At 36.4% G+C, this 16,493-nt stretch overlaps 1 protein-coding gene and 1 non-coding gene across 3 annotated transcripts; one reads left to right on the top strand and one right to left on the bottom strand.

Moving 5' to 3' along the window:
- Window positions 1–5,935: 5,935 nt before the first annotated feature.
- On the top strand, window positions 5,936–14,949 carry LOC105060040 (uncharacterized). Of its 2 annotated transcripts, XM_010943621.4 has the most exons (3): window positions 5,936–6,091; window positions 6,592–6,865; window positions 14,558–14,949. In XM_010943621.4, exons 2-3 carry the CDS (start codon window positions 6,714–6,716, stop codon window positions 14,634–14,636), a joined length of 231 nt encoding a protein of 76 aa, XP_010941923.1. In that variant the 5' UTR covers window positions 5,936–6,091; window positions 6,592–6,713; the 3' UTR covers window positions 14,637–14,949. The 2 variants fall into 2 exon arrangements, with proteins under 2 accessions (XP_010941923.1, XP_019711236.1); XM_019855677.3 differs by lacking the exon at window positions 5,936–6,091 and having other exon boundaries at window positions 6,365–6,865.
- Window positions 14,950–16,029: 1,080 nt separating this feature from the next.
- On the bottom strand, window positions 16,030–16,103 carry TRNAE-UUC (transfer RNA glutamic acid (anticodon UUC)). The gene has a single exon. It is a non-coding gene; the product is annotated as a tRNA-Glu (tRNA).
- Window positions 16,104–16,493: the final 390 nt, after the last annotated feature.

Genomic DNA, 16,493 nt, shown 5'->3' with positions numbered 1-16,493 from the left:
AACTGGAAAATCAGACGGTGGCTGCTGTAGCGACGGCCAGCAGTGATTTAGATGGAGATGTCTTTGAGATATCTGACGAGGTATCTGCTTCTTCCCAGCAGTGGATATTAGATTCTGCATGCCCCTATCATGTGTGTTGCAGAGAGGAGCAGTTTGACTCCCTGGAGAACAGTGAGAGCACTGTATATCTGCCGGATGGATCGAGCTGTGCGATCAGAGGCATTGGGACGGTCAGCTGGAGGACACATGACGGTGCAGTGAGAAGATTGGGGGAGGTCCGATACATACCCGATTTCAGATGGAATCTTATCTCACTTAGCAGACTGGATTCGAGAGGCTACAGGACGGTAGCTGGTGGAGGAATCCTGAGGGTGCTACGCGGCGATAGGATTATGCTGGAGGGGAAGAAGGGGAGCAGAGGACATTATTACCTGACAGGGAGCCCAGTGCGAGGTGGAGCTTTGGGAGTCAGGTAGAGCCCAGAGCGAGGTGGAGCTCTAGGAGGCGGATCGGGCACGAGACAGGAGACTCGGGAGGACGAGAGGCGACGTCGCAAGGTGAGATTCCTATTGCCACAGGATGATGCCCCGAGCAGGTCTCAGGTCAGGAGGAGCACAGCATACGACGGAGATGGGATCGAGCAGCCTGGCTTGACTCCCATGTTTGCCCATCCATGATCAGCAGGTGATTGCCCCAGGGTATGGGGGCGCGGAGATCCAGAAGCTCTCAGAATTTGAAGGAGGCCGAATATCGAGTCGAGGTAGAGATTGTTAGGATTTGACACCTCAAGATTCAGCCCACATTGAGCCCACAGTGAGGTTCGCAGCGAAAAACGAAGTCCAACGAGACCAAGATCACCTGAATCGGAGCTCGGATGAAGGAGATACGAGCTTTTGAAGTCGGCACGAGAATCGAGGTGATGGAGGACCGTCGGCGGGCGGCAGCGGCGCGGCCGCAGGTGGCGGCACGCGGGACGCGCGTCCCAGGCGAGAGCGCCGCCCAGCGGGGCGCGCGGCCCAGGCGCGCGCAGGCCCGCGCGCTGGTGCGGCCCAAGCCCGCGCGCGCGGGCCGGCCCAGGCCAGCGGCCTGCTGGCCCCTTTGCCTCGGTCCACCGTGGACCGGGTGGTCCACGGCGCGGCCTGTGGACCGCGTGGGCGTTTCCCATGCGTTTCTCACGGTCCACGGCACTATTCCGTGGACCGAAGCATGATCGGACGGCCCAGAGAGATCCCGATCTTGATCCGACGGTCCAGGGGATTTTTTGGCTTTATTTAGGACTCCTAATCCCTCTCTAATCAAGTTTAAACCTACGTTTAAGCCTTTAAAAAGGCCTGAGACGAACAGAGAAGGAGAGGTGCTCGGGTTTCTCGCCGTACGAAGGCCGTACGAACCAAAGGAGAGAGAGAGAGAGGCTTGAGGTTGCTGTGAGAGAAGGAGCAGGAGGCTCCTAGACAGCGGTCGCCAGGCTCTTCAGGGGTTCAGGGGGGTCTCGAAAAGAGAGAGAGCTTTTGTGAGGAGAACTTCAGATGAGAGAGAATTGGGTGTACAAGGGTTGAGGGTGAGGTCTCCTCTTGTAAAATTTTCTTTTCATAGTGAAGTTTGCATACTCCGTGGAGGCGAGCCCTTTTGTGGCTGATCCACGTATTTTGATTATTTTTTCTTTTGTTTTGTTTCTTCTTTCTTCCTGCTGCATCGCATGGTACTGAAAGGATCTTGGGAGATGGTGTCCTGGCCAGACATCCACCCAATAGTATATGTCTTGAAATTTCAAGCAACACAATGAAGGCTGTCTTCTTATAGATTGTAACATACCATCTAAAAAATCTAGTCTCAGAAAAGTTCATTAGATCCTATAATCAGAGAATTGATATGAATGCTTAAGATACATCTATAACTATAAGAGACCAAGTCCACTTTTCTTTATATATATAAAAAAATTTAAGAATGTCAACAAAAATTAGCAAATACTAACAAAAATGGTTGAACTTACAAGTTCTTGATAAAAAAAATGAGTTATAATAAATAAAACAAAAGGAATATAGGTTTGAAACCATAAGATGAGAATATTTGAATTAAGATTGAAAAAATCTATTAAACATATTAGAAGAAGAAATCTACAAGATAATGCAATAAAACCTAGAGCTAAGTAATATGCCAAATTATCTTTATCTTATTATTTTTGTATTTAGATGTTAAAAATTTCTACTTTTTAATACTATGACTTTAATAAAATAACAATAAATATCATTGGTGCAGAGATTTGCCTTTTAAGAATAAACATAATAAAATATAATTATTTGTAGTTCATTATATAATTATTTGTACTCTTTTTGAGAGTGTTATTATATTTTAAAAGAGCATCTAAGAGGCTAAGAGAGGGACTCAAGATAGATTTGGGATCAGCCATTCAGGTGAGTATTCAGGTCTCATATTGGATTTGGATTGGATTGGATCGGATATCGAAATCAATCCACAAGTCTTTACGAATGGGGTTGGATTGGATCGGATCAAAATTCAGTAAATTTCGATCCGATTCAAAAAATAAAATTGATTCAATTTTAGAATCCGACCAAGATCTATGGGTTCTTTAAAATGATTTGGGTCGGGTCTATATGGTTCGGATCAGGTCAGGATACGGGTCAATTCGACTCATTTATAGCCTTAGAAAAGACTCATGGGCCAACTTGGAGGAGGAGGATGAGGAGAGGTAGATAAGTAAGAAGGAGATCGGGAAGAAGGGGTTGCCGGTGGTTATAGATGGAGGTAGAGAGAGCCACCATGAAGGAAGAGAAGTAGGTTAGGAGAAAGACGAGGAAGAAAGAAGGATGTCTATGACGGAGGAGGGGATCAATTGAAGAGGAGGAGAGAGGGAGAATGTGAGAATAAAGATATTTTGATAATTTTATAGAATTATGGTATCATGTAATGGTTACATAACATCATTTTATTGATAAAGATAAATGATAAAATCATTTTAGAATGTCTAAAAAATTTTAAGGGCTAATTTAACATTTTTTAAAGTCGAGAGGGTATAAGTAAAAGTATAATAAAGCTGAGAGTATGTTCTTATAATTTATTCAATTATTAAATATATTTTTTAAATTTTATCCAATGTTGAAAATTTAATAGCTATTAACTTGGATTGATCTTTAATTCAAATATTCAAAGCTTTGTCAAGGATATTACTGTTTAGAAGTCCCTATTATGGTTTTAATTTAGTTTTAATATATTAAGTCAAATTTAAATCAAGGTAACCAAATTAGGATAACACATAATAGCCTAAATATTTATTGATGTAAATAATAATATAATCTCAAAAACCAATAGTTATAAATTTCATGTCTTATAATGATTGATTCATATCTTTTAGTAGTTCACACCTTTCGCATCCCTTTGTTAATCATTTCTTCACTCACCCTATATATAGCTAAGTGACACAAGTGATGAAGAATATTTTATATTTTTATATTTATTCAGATGCAAAAGTATTTGACTATTTTATGTTACATAGTTATGATTCTTATATTTAATGATGATGGTAATGAGCATGATTTTTCTATTTACTATATGACACTTGAAATATTGGAGGAAACTAACTTCATGGTAATCATTCATTTTATGTCAAGGACTTTAGTATCATTATATTTTCTCATTTATCAAGGATTAGTTCTTAGGGTCTAGTTGTTGTAAATTACTAATTACTTTTTGGGGTTTAGTTGCTATAAAATAAATTGCTAGTTACTTTAATGGCTTAGTGAAAGTTTTAATTTCTACCAAAAACATATATATGTTGCATTTAGTTGTCTTCGAATTTATATAGAGATGAAATCACAAACCAAATAATAAAATTATTTGAGGGCACTTTTTTAGCTTTCATCTCTTACTTTACCCTCCAGCTACATTAGATGCAGTGAATTCCTAGCATGTTAAAATTTCCATCCTAAAAAAGTTAATAAAAAAATAGTTTTAACTATTAGAAAAGCTTATTATTAAAGCAAAATTTGGGCTTTTATTCATTATTTTTTTATATTGCATTTTCACAAATCATCTTATAGAATTAAGAGATTTTATGGTATTCTATGAAGATGAGTAGTATGATAGAGATGTCACATAAAAACTAAAGAATATACCAAGAAAAGTATGAAAGTCAATATAACTACAATGGCAAAAGATAAGTATTTTTTTTTTTGGTAAAAAATAAAAAATGAATAACTTATAAAAGGAAAACAGGGTTTGTATTTGACTTATATATTGTCCTGTATCCTATCCTAACTTAGACCAGCCAATTAATATTTTAAGCATGGCCAAAAATTAGACTCATTAAAAATATCGAGCTATGAATAAGATTCCTATTTGAGTAGTTACTTATTTTACTTATAAAATATTTGCTTTTGTTTATATGTACTATTCGGTATCTACAATGTTGGTATATGACATTTTGTTATACAACTTAATTGGGCATAAATAATAAAAATAATTTAATATTAGAATATGTATAGATTAAAGTTGATCATGAGCCAAATGACATGCCTAGCCTACCTAGTCCAACCTAAAATTTGGTAGGCTTGGACATTAGAAATAGGCCTATGGGATGAGCTTGGGCAAAAATAGAAAAAAGAATGTACAATCTGAAAATCATGCTGGGCATAGAAAAATTAAAAATTAGCTCGATCTATCCCAAGATAATTATATATATTTCATATATATTTCATATATTAATTACATTAACTAATTATATATTATAATAATAAAATATTATACTATATGTTAATGAATATATCAATATCGAGTCTATTAGGTAGGTTTGGAGATCTTTCAAGATTGGCCCAAGCCTAGACAAAAAAAAAGGCCCAGTGTTTGGATTGGGCTTGAGCATAAACTTTGGGCCTAATTTCTACAGTAGAGCTTGACTTAGCCCGATGTTTAATCTATTCTAGTCAATATATACACGCACATTTAACTTTCAACTAATTTTTTTAAATTTTTAATCAATCATTGTTATATGGTTTATTATCTTATTTTCTATTATTTAATTTTTAAAATTTTTGCTAATGGTTAAACCCATTGTGACAAGCTAAATTTTATAATAATAATTATAATCATTGGTGTATAAAAATAATATTAGTGATTTTTGACCATCACTGTAGGATAAAAATTTTATTTAGAGCCTATTTAGATATCTAAGATTTATATATTTAGAATAAAATTCAAGATAGGATATAAGATTTGATCTTATAGGATTATATATGAAATTTTATTGGGAAAAAAATTCTATGTAAACTAATTGATTATATATTTAGATGGCAAATTAAGATTTCCTCCTTCATTCCTTCTCTTTCACTCCTCTCTCTCTACTCATTTTTTCACCAAAATAATAAATTTATCATCATCAAAATTTCATATTAATTATTATATTTATAAAATAATTCATATTCAAAAAAAGCTAACTAGTCTTTGTATATCTTTAAAATTTAAAATTAAAACTTGTTCGAATTTAGGACAGAGTTAAAATTTACCCTTAGATATTAGATCCAATTATATATACATATATTATAATTTTATATAAAAATTTTGATCATGAATCCTATCCGATTTGATTTAATTTAATTTTTTATTTAATTGGATTTAAGTTTAATATTAAAATCTATTTTAGGAATGATGATTGTAACCAGCTCATCATGTACTCGATCCGAACGAGATAAATTTTATTTTATCCAACTAAAATCCATTCTAGATAAAATCTTAAAATAGGTTCAAGTTAGATAATGATACGCTCTATCTCGATTTCGATTTGATATAATATTAATTTAATTTTTTTTAAAATTATAATTATTTATAATATTTATTCATTAAATTTTTTATCTAATCTAATTCAATTTGATTTGACCCTCTTGTCTAAGTCGATTCATCCGACATAGGTACGGATAGATATCTAATTCGTTGCTATCTCTAATTCATCCAAGAGAATCCTATAATTCGTTTAGCAGAATCCTAAACATACATTCAGATGGGCTAACCATCATCTTAACCGATAAGCCACAAGCAATAAGCTTCCCTACTCGGCTGCTCCAAGCCGCCCGAAAATTCCAAGGTAAGACCTTCCCTCACCAAGATTGATTTTTTTTTTCTTTTTTTTCTTTTTTTTTTTTTCGTCTTTCTTTTCATTTCACTCTTTTTGGGAGATCCGTGGGGAAGGAGAGAACTTGAGGGAGATCGGAGGGTTTCTTAAGTTCCGATTGGGGATTTTTCTCCTCGAGGGCACTGGCGCCGAGGGGCTGCACGCAGCGAGGAGACGGAGGGCGTGGGGGAGGGAGATGAAAAGGTGGAGGAGGGCGAGGAAGTGGGGATGGGGAGGGCGGGGGAGGGGACGCTAGGTCGGGAAGATAGAGCCGATAATTATAGGAAAAAAATAATGACCTCCGGACCTCATTATTTTTTTTTCTATAGGATTAGCGACATCCTATTGATTTTTTATCTCATAATTCAATCCTCGAAACACAATCATATCCTTTCGAAACAGTTTTGCTGTATCATAGTAAAAATTTATTTATTCATAATAAGGTGTGATAAAATTAGCCTCACTTGTTCCAGGGCTTGCAAGTGCCTCTCTAGTCGAGACTTTGGGTGCACCTCTTCCTAAATCTTCGCTGCTCCACGGAAGCTCTCTTTGAAGAGCGAGAGCTGGGTTTTTCTAGGGTTTTCTTTTGAGAGCAATGGCTTTGACCAACTTCATCCTGACGGTGGTTGGCGTCAGCGCTGCTGTTCTCCTCCTCCGTAGCGACGTCAAGCAGTCCGCCACCATCTTCCGCCGCAACGTCCGCCAAATCCGACGGTGGCTCGAAGAGGAATCCGCCTCTGCTGCCAAGTAAAAAAAAATATTCCATCTTTCCCTTTTTCGATTTGAATTTGGCTTTCTTTCGTTGCATCAATTCCGATTTGAATTTGGCTTTCTTTCGTTGCATCAATTCCTAGCTGAGAATATGTTTCGCTCAGAGATTTTACTTAAGCAAATGACTCAAAACTTTAATTTGATGCAATATAAATTTGTTGCTACAATTTCTTCTGTCATTCGAGGAAGTAGTTGGATGAATTCGATTGCTTTATTGAGATTATTATTAGTAATCTGTTAGTAATTATGGGTCAGTTTAAAATGTTTTATCGGTCAGTTTAAAATTGCTATTTTTTAGAATTTCGAAGTGATTAATTGCTTTAGTCTTTAGCTTTCTGGTGGTAAGTGATTCAGTTTCTTTTCAAGCTGCGTCAGTCAGTGATGTGTGTCTTGAGCAACGAAAATACTGATTTTTGGTTGGTGAATGACAGTATATACAAAGTTATGAGCATATAATAATTACCTTTGCTTTTCTTTTCCTGTCTTTACTTTTCATAGAGTTAAATGTGGCAGCTTCTGATTATGTGTTGTATTATAATGGTGGAACTATAATTCACAAATATTTTTCATCAACTTTTTTTGGTTTTGAACGTCCTTGTTACTATCAAGGGATGTGCATTCATCAACTCTGATCATTGTTGTATTTATTTCATTGATCATATCCAGATCTGACACCCTTGATTACCATTATTCTTGTCTTTTTTCCTCTTCCAAAAAAAGATTAAATCTATCTTGTTTGATTGGTGGAAAGTGAGCATCTGTATTTATGCTAAAGTTCATTGAAGATTGTGGATGATCACCCAACAAAAAGAACCTGTAAATAATTTTGAGCTTTTCATATTGTTGTGAAGTTGTTGTGTCAAAGGGCCATGGGTGATCGGGATAGCTAGTAGGTTTATTTTTAATCTATTATGTTGTTTTCTTTTATTTTACTTAGTGATTTCAGGATGTTTAATCTATTTAATGAAGGATTGAGACTAAAAGATCTCTGTATAAGGGCTTAATAAGGCATGGTAGAATGTTAATGATACTATATTGGCAACAGTAACCAGTGCCTTAGATGGGTACATTAGGATGTCTAAAAATCTGAGTCAGTGGCTTTTCTATTGCTAAATAGGGGTGTTGGATCTATGTAATGTGGTTCTGGAGATTGAATAAAGAAAAAGGTTTTCTTCTTCTCTGAAATCTTAGTTCCCTCCTCTCTTCTCCTCCTTTCCTTTTTTCTCATGCTTCACAATATCAGAAATCCTTCTAAACCCTAATAGTTCCTTCTAAATGAACTCTGTCCCCTCTTTCATGTTGACCGAACCCTAGGGGTGATCAGAATTTTGAGGTACATTGTGATTCATGAGGTAGATGCTGAGACTATGATGGAAAAGTTATGTGTTTGGTTAGAAAATGTATCCTTTCATATTTAAATGTTAAATCATTGTTGATATTTATAATTTTTTTGGTAGATTTAGTTTTAAAACATCTCACTTGTTTTGCAATATTGATAACACAAATAAAAATCCTTTTGGCCAATGAATTTACAACCCATAAGGTTTTTGATTAAGTAACTAGAGATAATAATTGATGGGCAGCACCAGGGTTTTGGTGAAGGAATAGGTTATATTTTGTCACTAGGTAACTGTATGGGTTTGAATCTTGTTAAGATGTATTTGATTTTTAGATCAGTGCATGTGAAGTTGTTACTTCTGGTGGCATGGCTGGGGGTGCCTAGGGTTTGCTAAGGAATATTTTATATCCAGCCTTTAATGCTTAATTACTAACAAAAAAAAAAAATCAACTTGCAAATTTGTGGAGTCATGTGATTTCTTAACAAGAAAATGTGTTCTATGAAAAATGCTCCAAAACCAATTAAGGTAAGAAGTTACCATATTTATATGCAAACATGTTGGTAGATCTCTAGAGGAATAGTGTTGATATCCAAAAGAAAGTGGAAGAAAAAATGAATGGAAGCTGGATTTATAGAAGGAACTTTGATCTGACCCAAGTTGGTGTGTTTTAGGTGCATGGCTACGTAGCAGACTTCCAAGCTTGGTTATCAATTTATCGTGCTAGTATTGGGCATAGAAACCAACTTACACCAGCCATCCTCTGCGCAAATTTCTAAATGCTAATGAATGCCATATAAGCTACTTCACATGAGAAATCTGGTGCAGAATCTTGCACTTAACACTCGTTTGGCCTAGTTGCTAGATTGACCACCATTAATACCGTAATCTAGGAATGTACTGCCTTCCTTATTTACCAAAATAAATAATTGGAAAGTTAGAAGAAGATGGCTCCATCTGTGACCTTCACCAAGCCTATCTCCCCTCTTTAATCTCCCCAACCTCCACATACCACACTCCCTCTTCAATCTCCCCAACCTCAACATTCTTTCTCATTTCTTTTCTCCACTATTTGCAAGTCATCTTCCCCTTCATTTCTCAATGTCAAGGAGAACCCCTAGCATGGGCCACCAAAAAATCTAAAACCAAGAAGATAGAAGGCCATCTTTCTATAAATGTAGCTGAGAACTGCCTTCTTGGTGGCAATGATTCAGCTGGTGTGAAGAGGTAAGGCTTAGATGGTTCTCAAAATTTCTATCAGGAAGAGACCTTGCATGAATTTCATGTCCAGGATGTGGAGCTTTATGAGAGGGGTCAAAAAGTTGCTGTTGGAATTAAGGAAGACTATTCTTTTCAGAAAGGAATTAAGGGAGGCTGTGATGCAAAGAATAAACCAACTACTGCCTGAGTCATCTACTAGAGGCTCACATACCACTAAAGATGTTACTGATGTTGCTGCCGACCCTCCAACTGTTAAGGTGGAAAGCTTACATCGGCTGGTTTAGTTTCCTATCCTGTTGCTATTTTGGTTATGGTTGTTATCTCTTATAAAAAGTCTGTTGAAGTAGTGGCTTGATTAGCAATCTTTTTCTTTATTGGTAACTTGGTTATAAATGATACTGGAAAATGGATGGAAGTTATGATTTATGGATTTATAGAATTGCTTTGCCTGGTGTACTGTTCTTTGGGGCTCCTTATTTTCTCTTTTGTTTTCCTCTTCCCTTTAAGAGATTGAGAGAAGTGCTTTGCCTTGCTGTTTGCTGGTGAAGTGATTTATGCCACATGAGATGTGGGGTACAACCAACAGCCTTTATGAATCACAATGTCCAGAAATAAACCACGTCCCTTAATAGCTAGTATCTCAGGGCATTATGATTCACTGAGGCTTTCAGGTTATCCTCGATGTCTCATACAGCATTCATCATCACCGCTTATGAACACAGTGCCAACAAAATAAACTACATTTGTATTGAACATAGAGCCAATATCCTTTGAGTTTTGCCGTGGCTGAACATATCGACAATAAGACAATCGTTTTGCTTGCAACCAGATTTTTGTCTCTTCATTGGCAAACTGCAAGGTTGGGCCTTCATGACTATCCTATCCTTCATAGGCCAAGCAGTTGGTAGAGAATGGTCCAATAAAAACTGAACAGCTTATTTAGGCAACATCCAAGACACCTAACCCTATGACTGCAGCCCACAGTAAATTCGAAGCTGTATCAACTATTTATTGAGAATAAGAATGAAGAGAGTGAGTTAAATGCTATATCGGGTACTAACATATGCTAGTTGATGTGCTTACGTGCCTCCAAGATAATTAAGTTCTTAGAGTGACATGCAATATGATATAAGTTTTGTATCCCATTAATACTAGTTAGTACGTGTTGGGAGAGCTAAGTTACAACAAAAATTGACATAAACATTGTCAGCATATGATCATTAAACCATCATTGTTCTTTCTCATTATTTCTTTGAACAGTCAAGCTCATCATGAAAAAGTTCTGCATGGCAACAAGGAATCCTGTGTGCTGAAATTCTGACTTATTTCCTCTTTGAATGTGCCCTTAGTTCAATCATTTTAAGCACCCTATCTAGTTCCTTAAAACTTATATGTGCATCTACTGTTGATATGCGATCTTAATTTTGTTGATATTAAATCTCAGTTTGAATATTCAAGTTGTCGTAATCAGTGGCATAAGCTTCTTTAGAAGATGCATGGCACAAAATGATGGGAGATGCTAATATAAGTTATGCAAAATGGAACTGTTTGAATGGTCCAATCATATAACTAAAAATTGTGCTGCTGCTTTTAATATTAAAAGCTATCAAATTAGCAAAGCTACAGGTAAGTATATTGAAGATAACATCAACAAAGGAATAATGGGGAGTAATAGAAAAAGTTGAAGGTGATTCTGTTCGTGCTGCCACTGGAACACTCCATTAAGGGGCACAGTGTGTCATTGAGCCACCAGGCAGTAAAGGTCCATTCTTGACAACACCAATCTCATTTGTGAGAATGTTGGGGACAAGGAGCATAGTCATATCATTGACATAACAAAGAATCTATGAATCGATTTTCTAGCTTCACTGCAAAACAAGGATTACATTCCATTCTGGACAGAATTCAATGTAATGGATTACAACATTTGGAAATAATTACAAGTTGCATGGCATAATGGTGGAACATGGGTATGCTTTGTAACATGTCAAACTTGTATGTAGTGATGTGGAGAAAATATGATATATAGGCTCAAACAACTATTCAACTAAGAGGGCATTGGGTAATAGTAGACTTAGAGAAGTTTCTACCATTAGATTAAGAGGGCATTGCTCTAGCGGTTGATTGTTCTTTGACAAAGTGGCATGATGCTTTAGCTGTGCAGAGAATGGCTGAGCAAGCACTATCAATTTCTATATCAAATTGATGAGGATTACAATAAAGTCTCATGCTTTACAAGAAATCTTAGATCCAATGTACATAGTGAGACGGAGTGATGTCATCCATTTTTTCTTCAGTTTTTTTAGGCTGAATTAATTTATTAGATGTACTTACCACTTAATTTTTGTTCCCCCCCAGCATGTGGAAAGTTCTACGTGCATTAACTTTTGAAAAAGAACAAGAATTATTTTCTGGTACCTTGCATGGAAAATAAGCTTGATGCGATGCTCGGTTTTACTCTTCCCTTGAAGATGTGCTTGAGGAGCAGCTAGAAGCCTATAACTGACCTAAAAATGACTGAGAAGTGCTTTTACAGACATAAGATAAGTTACTTGGTCATGCCCTTCAGACTATGATTTGCCAAGTTTTTCAAGTGATGACTTAGGTAATATGTTCTTCTATGATCTTCTTGTTCTTACGTTGTATCAAGAGTTTACTTCAAGTTAAGGACTTGAAAATTTTTGAACTCCTAGAGTTTTGTTTTTTTGTCTTTGTTAATTTGTTTTCTCTCTGTTCCAAATTTGAAAGATGTGGCAATTAGTGCTTCTAAAAAGAAGAGTGAAGACTGAAGATGATTAAAGCACTTATATGCTAGTTAGTAAGGTGATTTAGACAGCATATAATATCTTACGTGCATGAATTACTCATAATTTAATAAAAAATAACATGCAGTTGCCTACTTTGATAACAAGTTGAATGTTAGAGAATCATATCCACCAAGTTGGAACTTTATGCATTGATTCAAGCTTGGCAATACTGTTTGACATCACCGTACTGGCAAAAACAGATAGCTACATGAATTCCCAAACTGACATGGATTGACAACTCATGTCAAGTGGGGTTCCTTTCTATTATGATCTATGATCTGAGGCATAAGGCAGTGTTAAATATTCCATCTCTGTTGCTTTATTAAATGTTTTTAGTATAGGTAGTTCATTTTTTCTTTCTGGAATTAGATTATGCAGGTAATAGATTCCAGTCAGATATGTATACCAAGATGTTATAACAGGATAGGTAGCATAATGTTGTTTAAGATGGTTCTATTTTTTCCAGGCTGGACTTATAATGTTGCCCAGTATTCTTCCATGGGAATATGTTATTCGGTCATTTTGGTTATCATCTGGGCATACAAGGTTGGTGTTTTTTTTCCTTTCTAAAAGTATTTCATTTTGCCAACTAAAAATAAAGGAAAACAGCAAAGCCCACCTTGGGAACCTTCTCAAGTAATCTTTTAAGTGAGCAATAGATATTTCTGGTGCTTCCAATCCATTACAGAACCTTTTTTTTTTTTTTTTGTTTTTTTGTTTTGGGAGGGGGGTGGGGTAATGAAATGCATATCAACATAAGTTGTTCTGTTATGGGGCTTCTACGAAAACATTTTTTTTATGACTCTAACTGATACGCCAAAAATGCCTAGGCATTAGAGGTGCATTTGATTTAGGTCTTAAGCATGTCCTCAACAAGCCACTGACTTTGCAGCTGATGTCCTTGGGACCCCACTTTGTGGCAGATTTTGCTCTTTCCATGTGATGGTTTTCCCTATAGGACAATCAAATAACCTTTCATTATGGTGGCTGCAATCTAGTCAGTAGGTGGGCTGTTCCACAAGCGTCTCTCACTCTTAGTGACTAGAACTCCAAACGTGGGGCTGGCTCTAATACCGAATCTTATGACCTTAACCAATTCACCAGAAATGCATAGGTGTTAGAGGTGAGTTAGGCTTAGGCCTTAACAAGGCATGTAATAACATTGCTTCCATGTTCACAAGATCCTTGTGGATTCAAGGAAAAATATAAAAGACATGTATTGAAAAGGGATGTAACCGTTGATTGGAAGGAATGGCCGAATAGGATATATATGCTTCCCTATTGTTGGGAGAAGGTTTCTCCATTATGATTTGGTCATTTAAGCATGTCACGTTCTTACTACTATTTTTAGATGCTTAGACCTGTTAGAACATGCTGAGGGGGTTGAAGAGCGTGAAAGTGGCCTAAGTTCTTAAGTGACATCCATAGCTTCTGTGAAGAAATTCTCTATCATAAGTTGGCAATGGTAGCCGGTTTAATATTTGCTTTATGCATTATATAGGGATCACCAAAAAAAGTTAATATAATAGTCAGATTTTCTTGTTGCACAGACTTGTTAAAAGTTATGATTTAGTCACTTTCAGGTTGTTAGAATAGTTATTTACACATGTTTGTGTCCTTTATAGATTCCAAGCAGAAATCGTGTCTGTCAAGGTTCCATTATGTAGTTGGAGTGCAACTTATGGGGTTTTTCATCTTTTGCCTCTGACTACTTTTTTAGTTACATTTGTGGAGCTCTACAGAATGTGTCAGCAGCCTCATGGCTGAGTTTCTGAAATTTCCGGTGACTTTTCTTTCTTTGAGAAATCATGTTTCTAGTTGCATCCTTTTGATGTGGGGAATGATTGCGTAGAAGCCAGACTATGTCTCATCAGTTTGAGCCAGCACAACTTTAAACTTGCAGAATTCAAGGGAACCCCACCATTGCATGTAATACAGCTTAGCGAATGTTTCTTCTGTTTTGTCTGATATTAGTTGATATGATAACGAGAGCTAGCAGTTCAGGTGATGTCATTGATGTATGTAAGTGGCTATCTGCTAATGCATCTGTATTTTCCTCTTGATGTAGTCTTGGTTCTGGAAGAACTTAGCATAGTTTTGAGGAAAGTAAAGAACAGCAAGGCGCTCATCTTTCTTTAAGACCTGATAACCTTTGCGCTTTTGGTTTTTGATGTTCAATTGTGAGCACATGGTTGGTCTTCCATTTCTAGGCATCATAGAACATGTTGCATTTACTTGCGCATCATATTATGTAATGTAGGTGCGATTATTACCTTTTCTTAAGCTGCCCTTATTTTTTACAGGTCTGTGGAGCGGAAAGCACCCAAAGAATTGGATTCACAAGCTCCGAAGAAAGACATTCCCAAGGAAGAGAAGCATTAAAATATCATGAAATCTTCTTAGGTTTATAAAGGATGCTCAGACAAATAACATACACAAATTGTTTGTGCATTGTGATAAGAATAGTCCTAGGTTTTTGATCAAAAGATTGTTATCCAAAAACTAAAATCACTTGTTTTCTGAGGGATTTGGGTGTCATGCTTCGTTCAATTGAACATGTGGTGCAGGTTTGTTAATGTTGTGTGGGCTGTACATAGAGCTGTTGATGCCCAACTTACAATGTTAGATGGATACAATGTTGGAAACCAGTTTGAGAAAGTGTTGAAAACTAAAATAAATACTTCTCAGTTAAAAATTTTGGTGTATGAATTCTGATTTTAGATGTTTGGATATTTCCATCATTTGGATTTGAGTTGCATCATATTGTGAACTACCCATTTCGCATATATGTTAGCTAGTTCAGAAGGGTTCCATGTGTGTATAAATTTCTCCAGTATTTTGAAACAGCAAGAAAAATTTTGATGGAGAGATCATCCAATTTGTTCTCACAAGCGGCCGGCCTATTCAAAATCCTTCAAACTTGATTAGTTTGTTTCAGCGATCGGAAACTGGTTAATCCAGTGGTTGCACCACTTGGTGTATGCTCAGTTGAAGCTGACTATCTTATTTCAGGCCCTAACAATAATCTGGATAAAATTGGTCATCTGAAATAATCCTAAGTGATATGCTTCCTATTCTTCATCTGCTGATTGTTTTTTTATTAAAATGGATCAGGAAGTGTTTTTTTTATTTTGATAAGCGGAAAGGGTTTGGAGGGGGGTGTTCCAACGTGGCTATCTTTTCTGGGTGTGACCATAAGGTTTCAATTTTATTAGAGAATATTCGATTTGGAGAGTAAGTTTGAAGAAGGGCATCTTCTTTCATGGGCGAATCCAATGGATGAGTACATCATTCCAACATCATCAAGATCTAATGGATCAGATATCACTTTCAATATCCGTGCTCAAATCGTCAGAATCAATTTTTTCTTTGTTATTCACATCCTGCGGTTTAATCAAAACTTCGACATCCATCGAGATTCGAATCCGGATCACTTACATGGAAGCAAAGATCATTAGGATCGGATGGTGTTTAGGAATCAAGTAGCCAACCCGGAAAACTGAATTTTGTACAAAAAAGTAAAATTATGGTACATGATGATTTGACAAATTTTGACAGGCGTTACTCTTTTCCTATATTGGTAAAGATTTTCCATGTTTTTCTTTTTAAATAAAGAATTTAAAATTGAAGCAACAGGAAGGTTATTGTGAACTTCCATGGATACCGGAATTTAGCAGCTTTTTTTTTTTTTTTCTTTTTGACTCAAATGAAATAAGCAAAGTTCCGCAAACCTGTTTTTTAAAAATTATAACCCGGAACAAAAAACAAAAGGAGATTCCATTGCCGGGATTTGAACCCGGGTCGCCTGGGTGAAAGCCAGGTATCCTAACCGGACTAGACGACAATGGATTAATAGCATTATGGTGCTTATAATATTAGAGTTTCACTATTCTCACCAGTATACACATGGTCAGCACGTCTCGAGGTTAAATGTAGCGCCCTTGAGATTGTGTTAGCAAGTTCCACAGCAATCTTGAATCTGAACTTTATATTGTTGGCTGCTAGATGCGAACATTGCACCGTCAATTGTACAGCTGCTGCTCCTTATTTTCTTTTTTTTTTTATTTCTTTCTTTTTTTTTCAAAAAAGATCAACTTCAGCTCTGTTGGGATATGAGCCGTTCGATGAACTATTCTTTTACCAATTGGGACACTTCACTTGAGACTAAAATGACCAAAACCACATCATAGATCCAGCTTAGGAGAAGATAAGTACCAGCCAACGGTCCCGAGTGATAGT

This window comes from Elaeis guineensis, chromosome 6 (assembly GCF_000442705.2).
Source record: "Elaeis guineensis isolate ETL-2024a chromosome 6, EG11, whole genome shotgun sequence".
NCBI classification, from domain to species: domain Eukaryota; kingdom Viridiplantae; phylum Streptophyta; class Magnoliopsida; order Arecales; family Arecaceae; genus Elaeis; species Elaeis guineensis.
Note: the sequence above shows the minus strand (reverse complement) of the source record. Positions and strands in the feature narration are given on the sequence as shown.

Coding starts and splice junctions, on each gene's coding strand:
- LOC105060040 (XM_010943621.4), top strand. CDS start 6,714: ATGGCTTTGACCAACTTCATCCTGACGGTGGTTGGCGTCAGCGCTGCT. Junction 6,866..14,557: donor GAATCCGCCTCTGCTGCCAA/GTAAAAAAAAAT, acceptor TATTTTTTACAG/GTCTGTGGAGCGGAAAGCAC.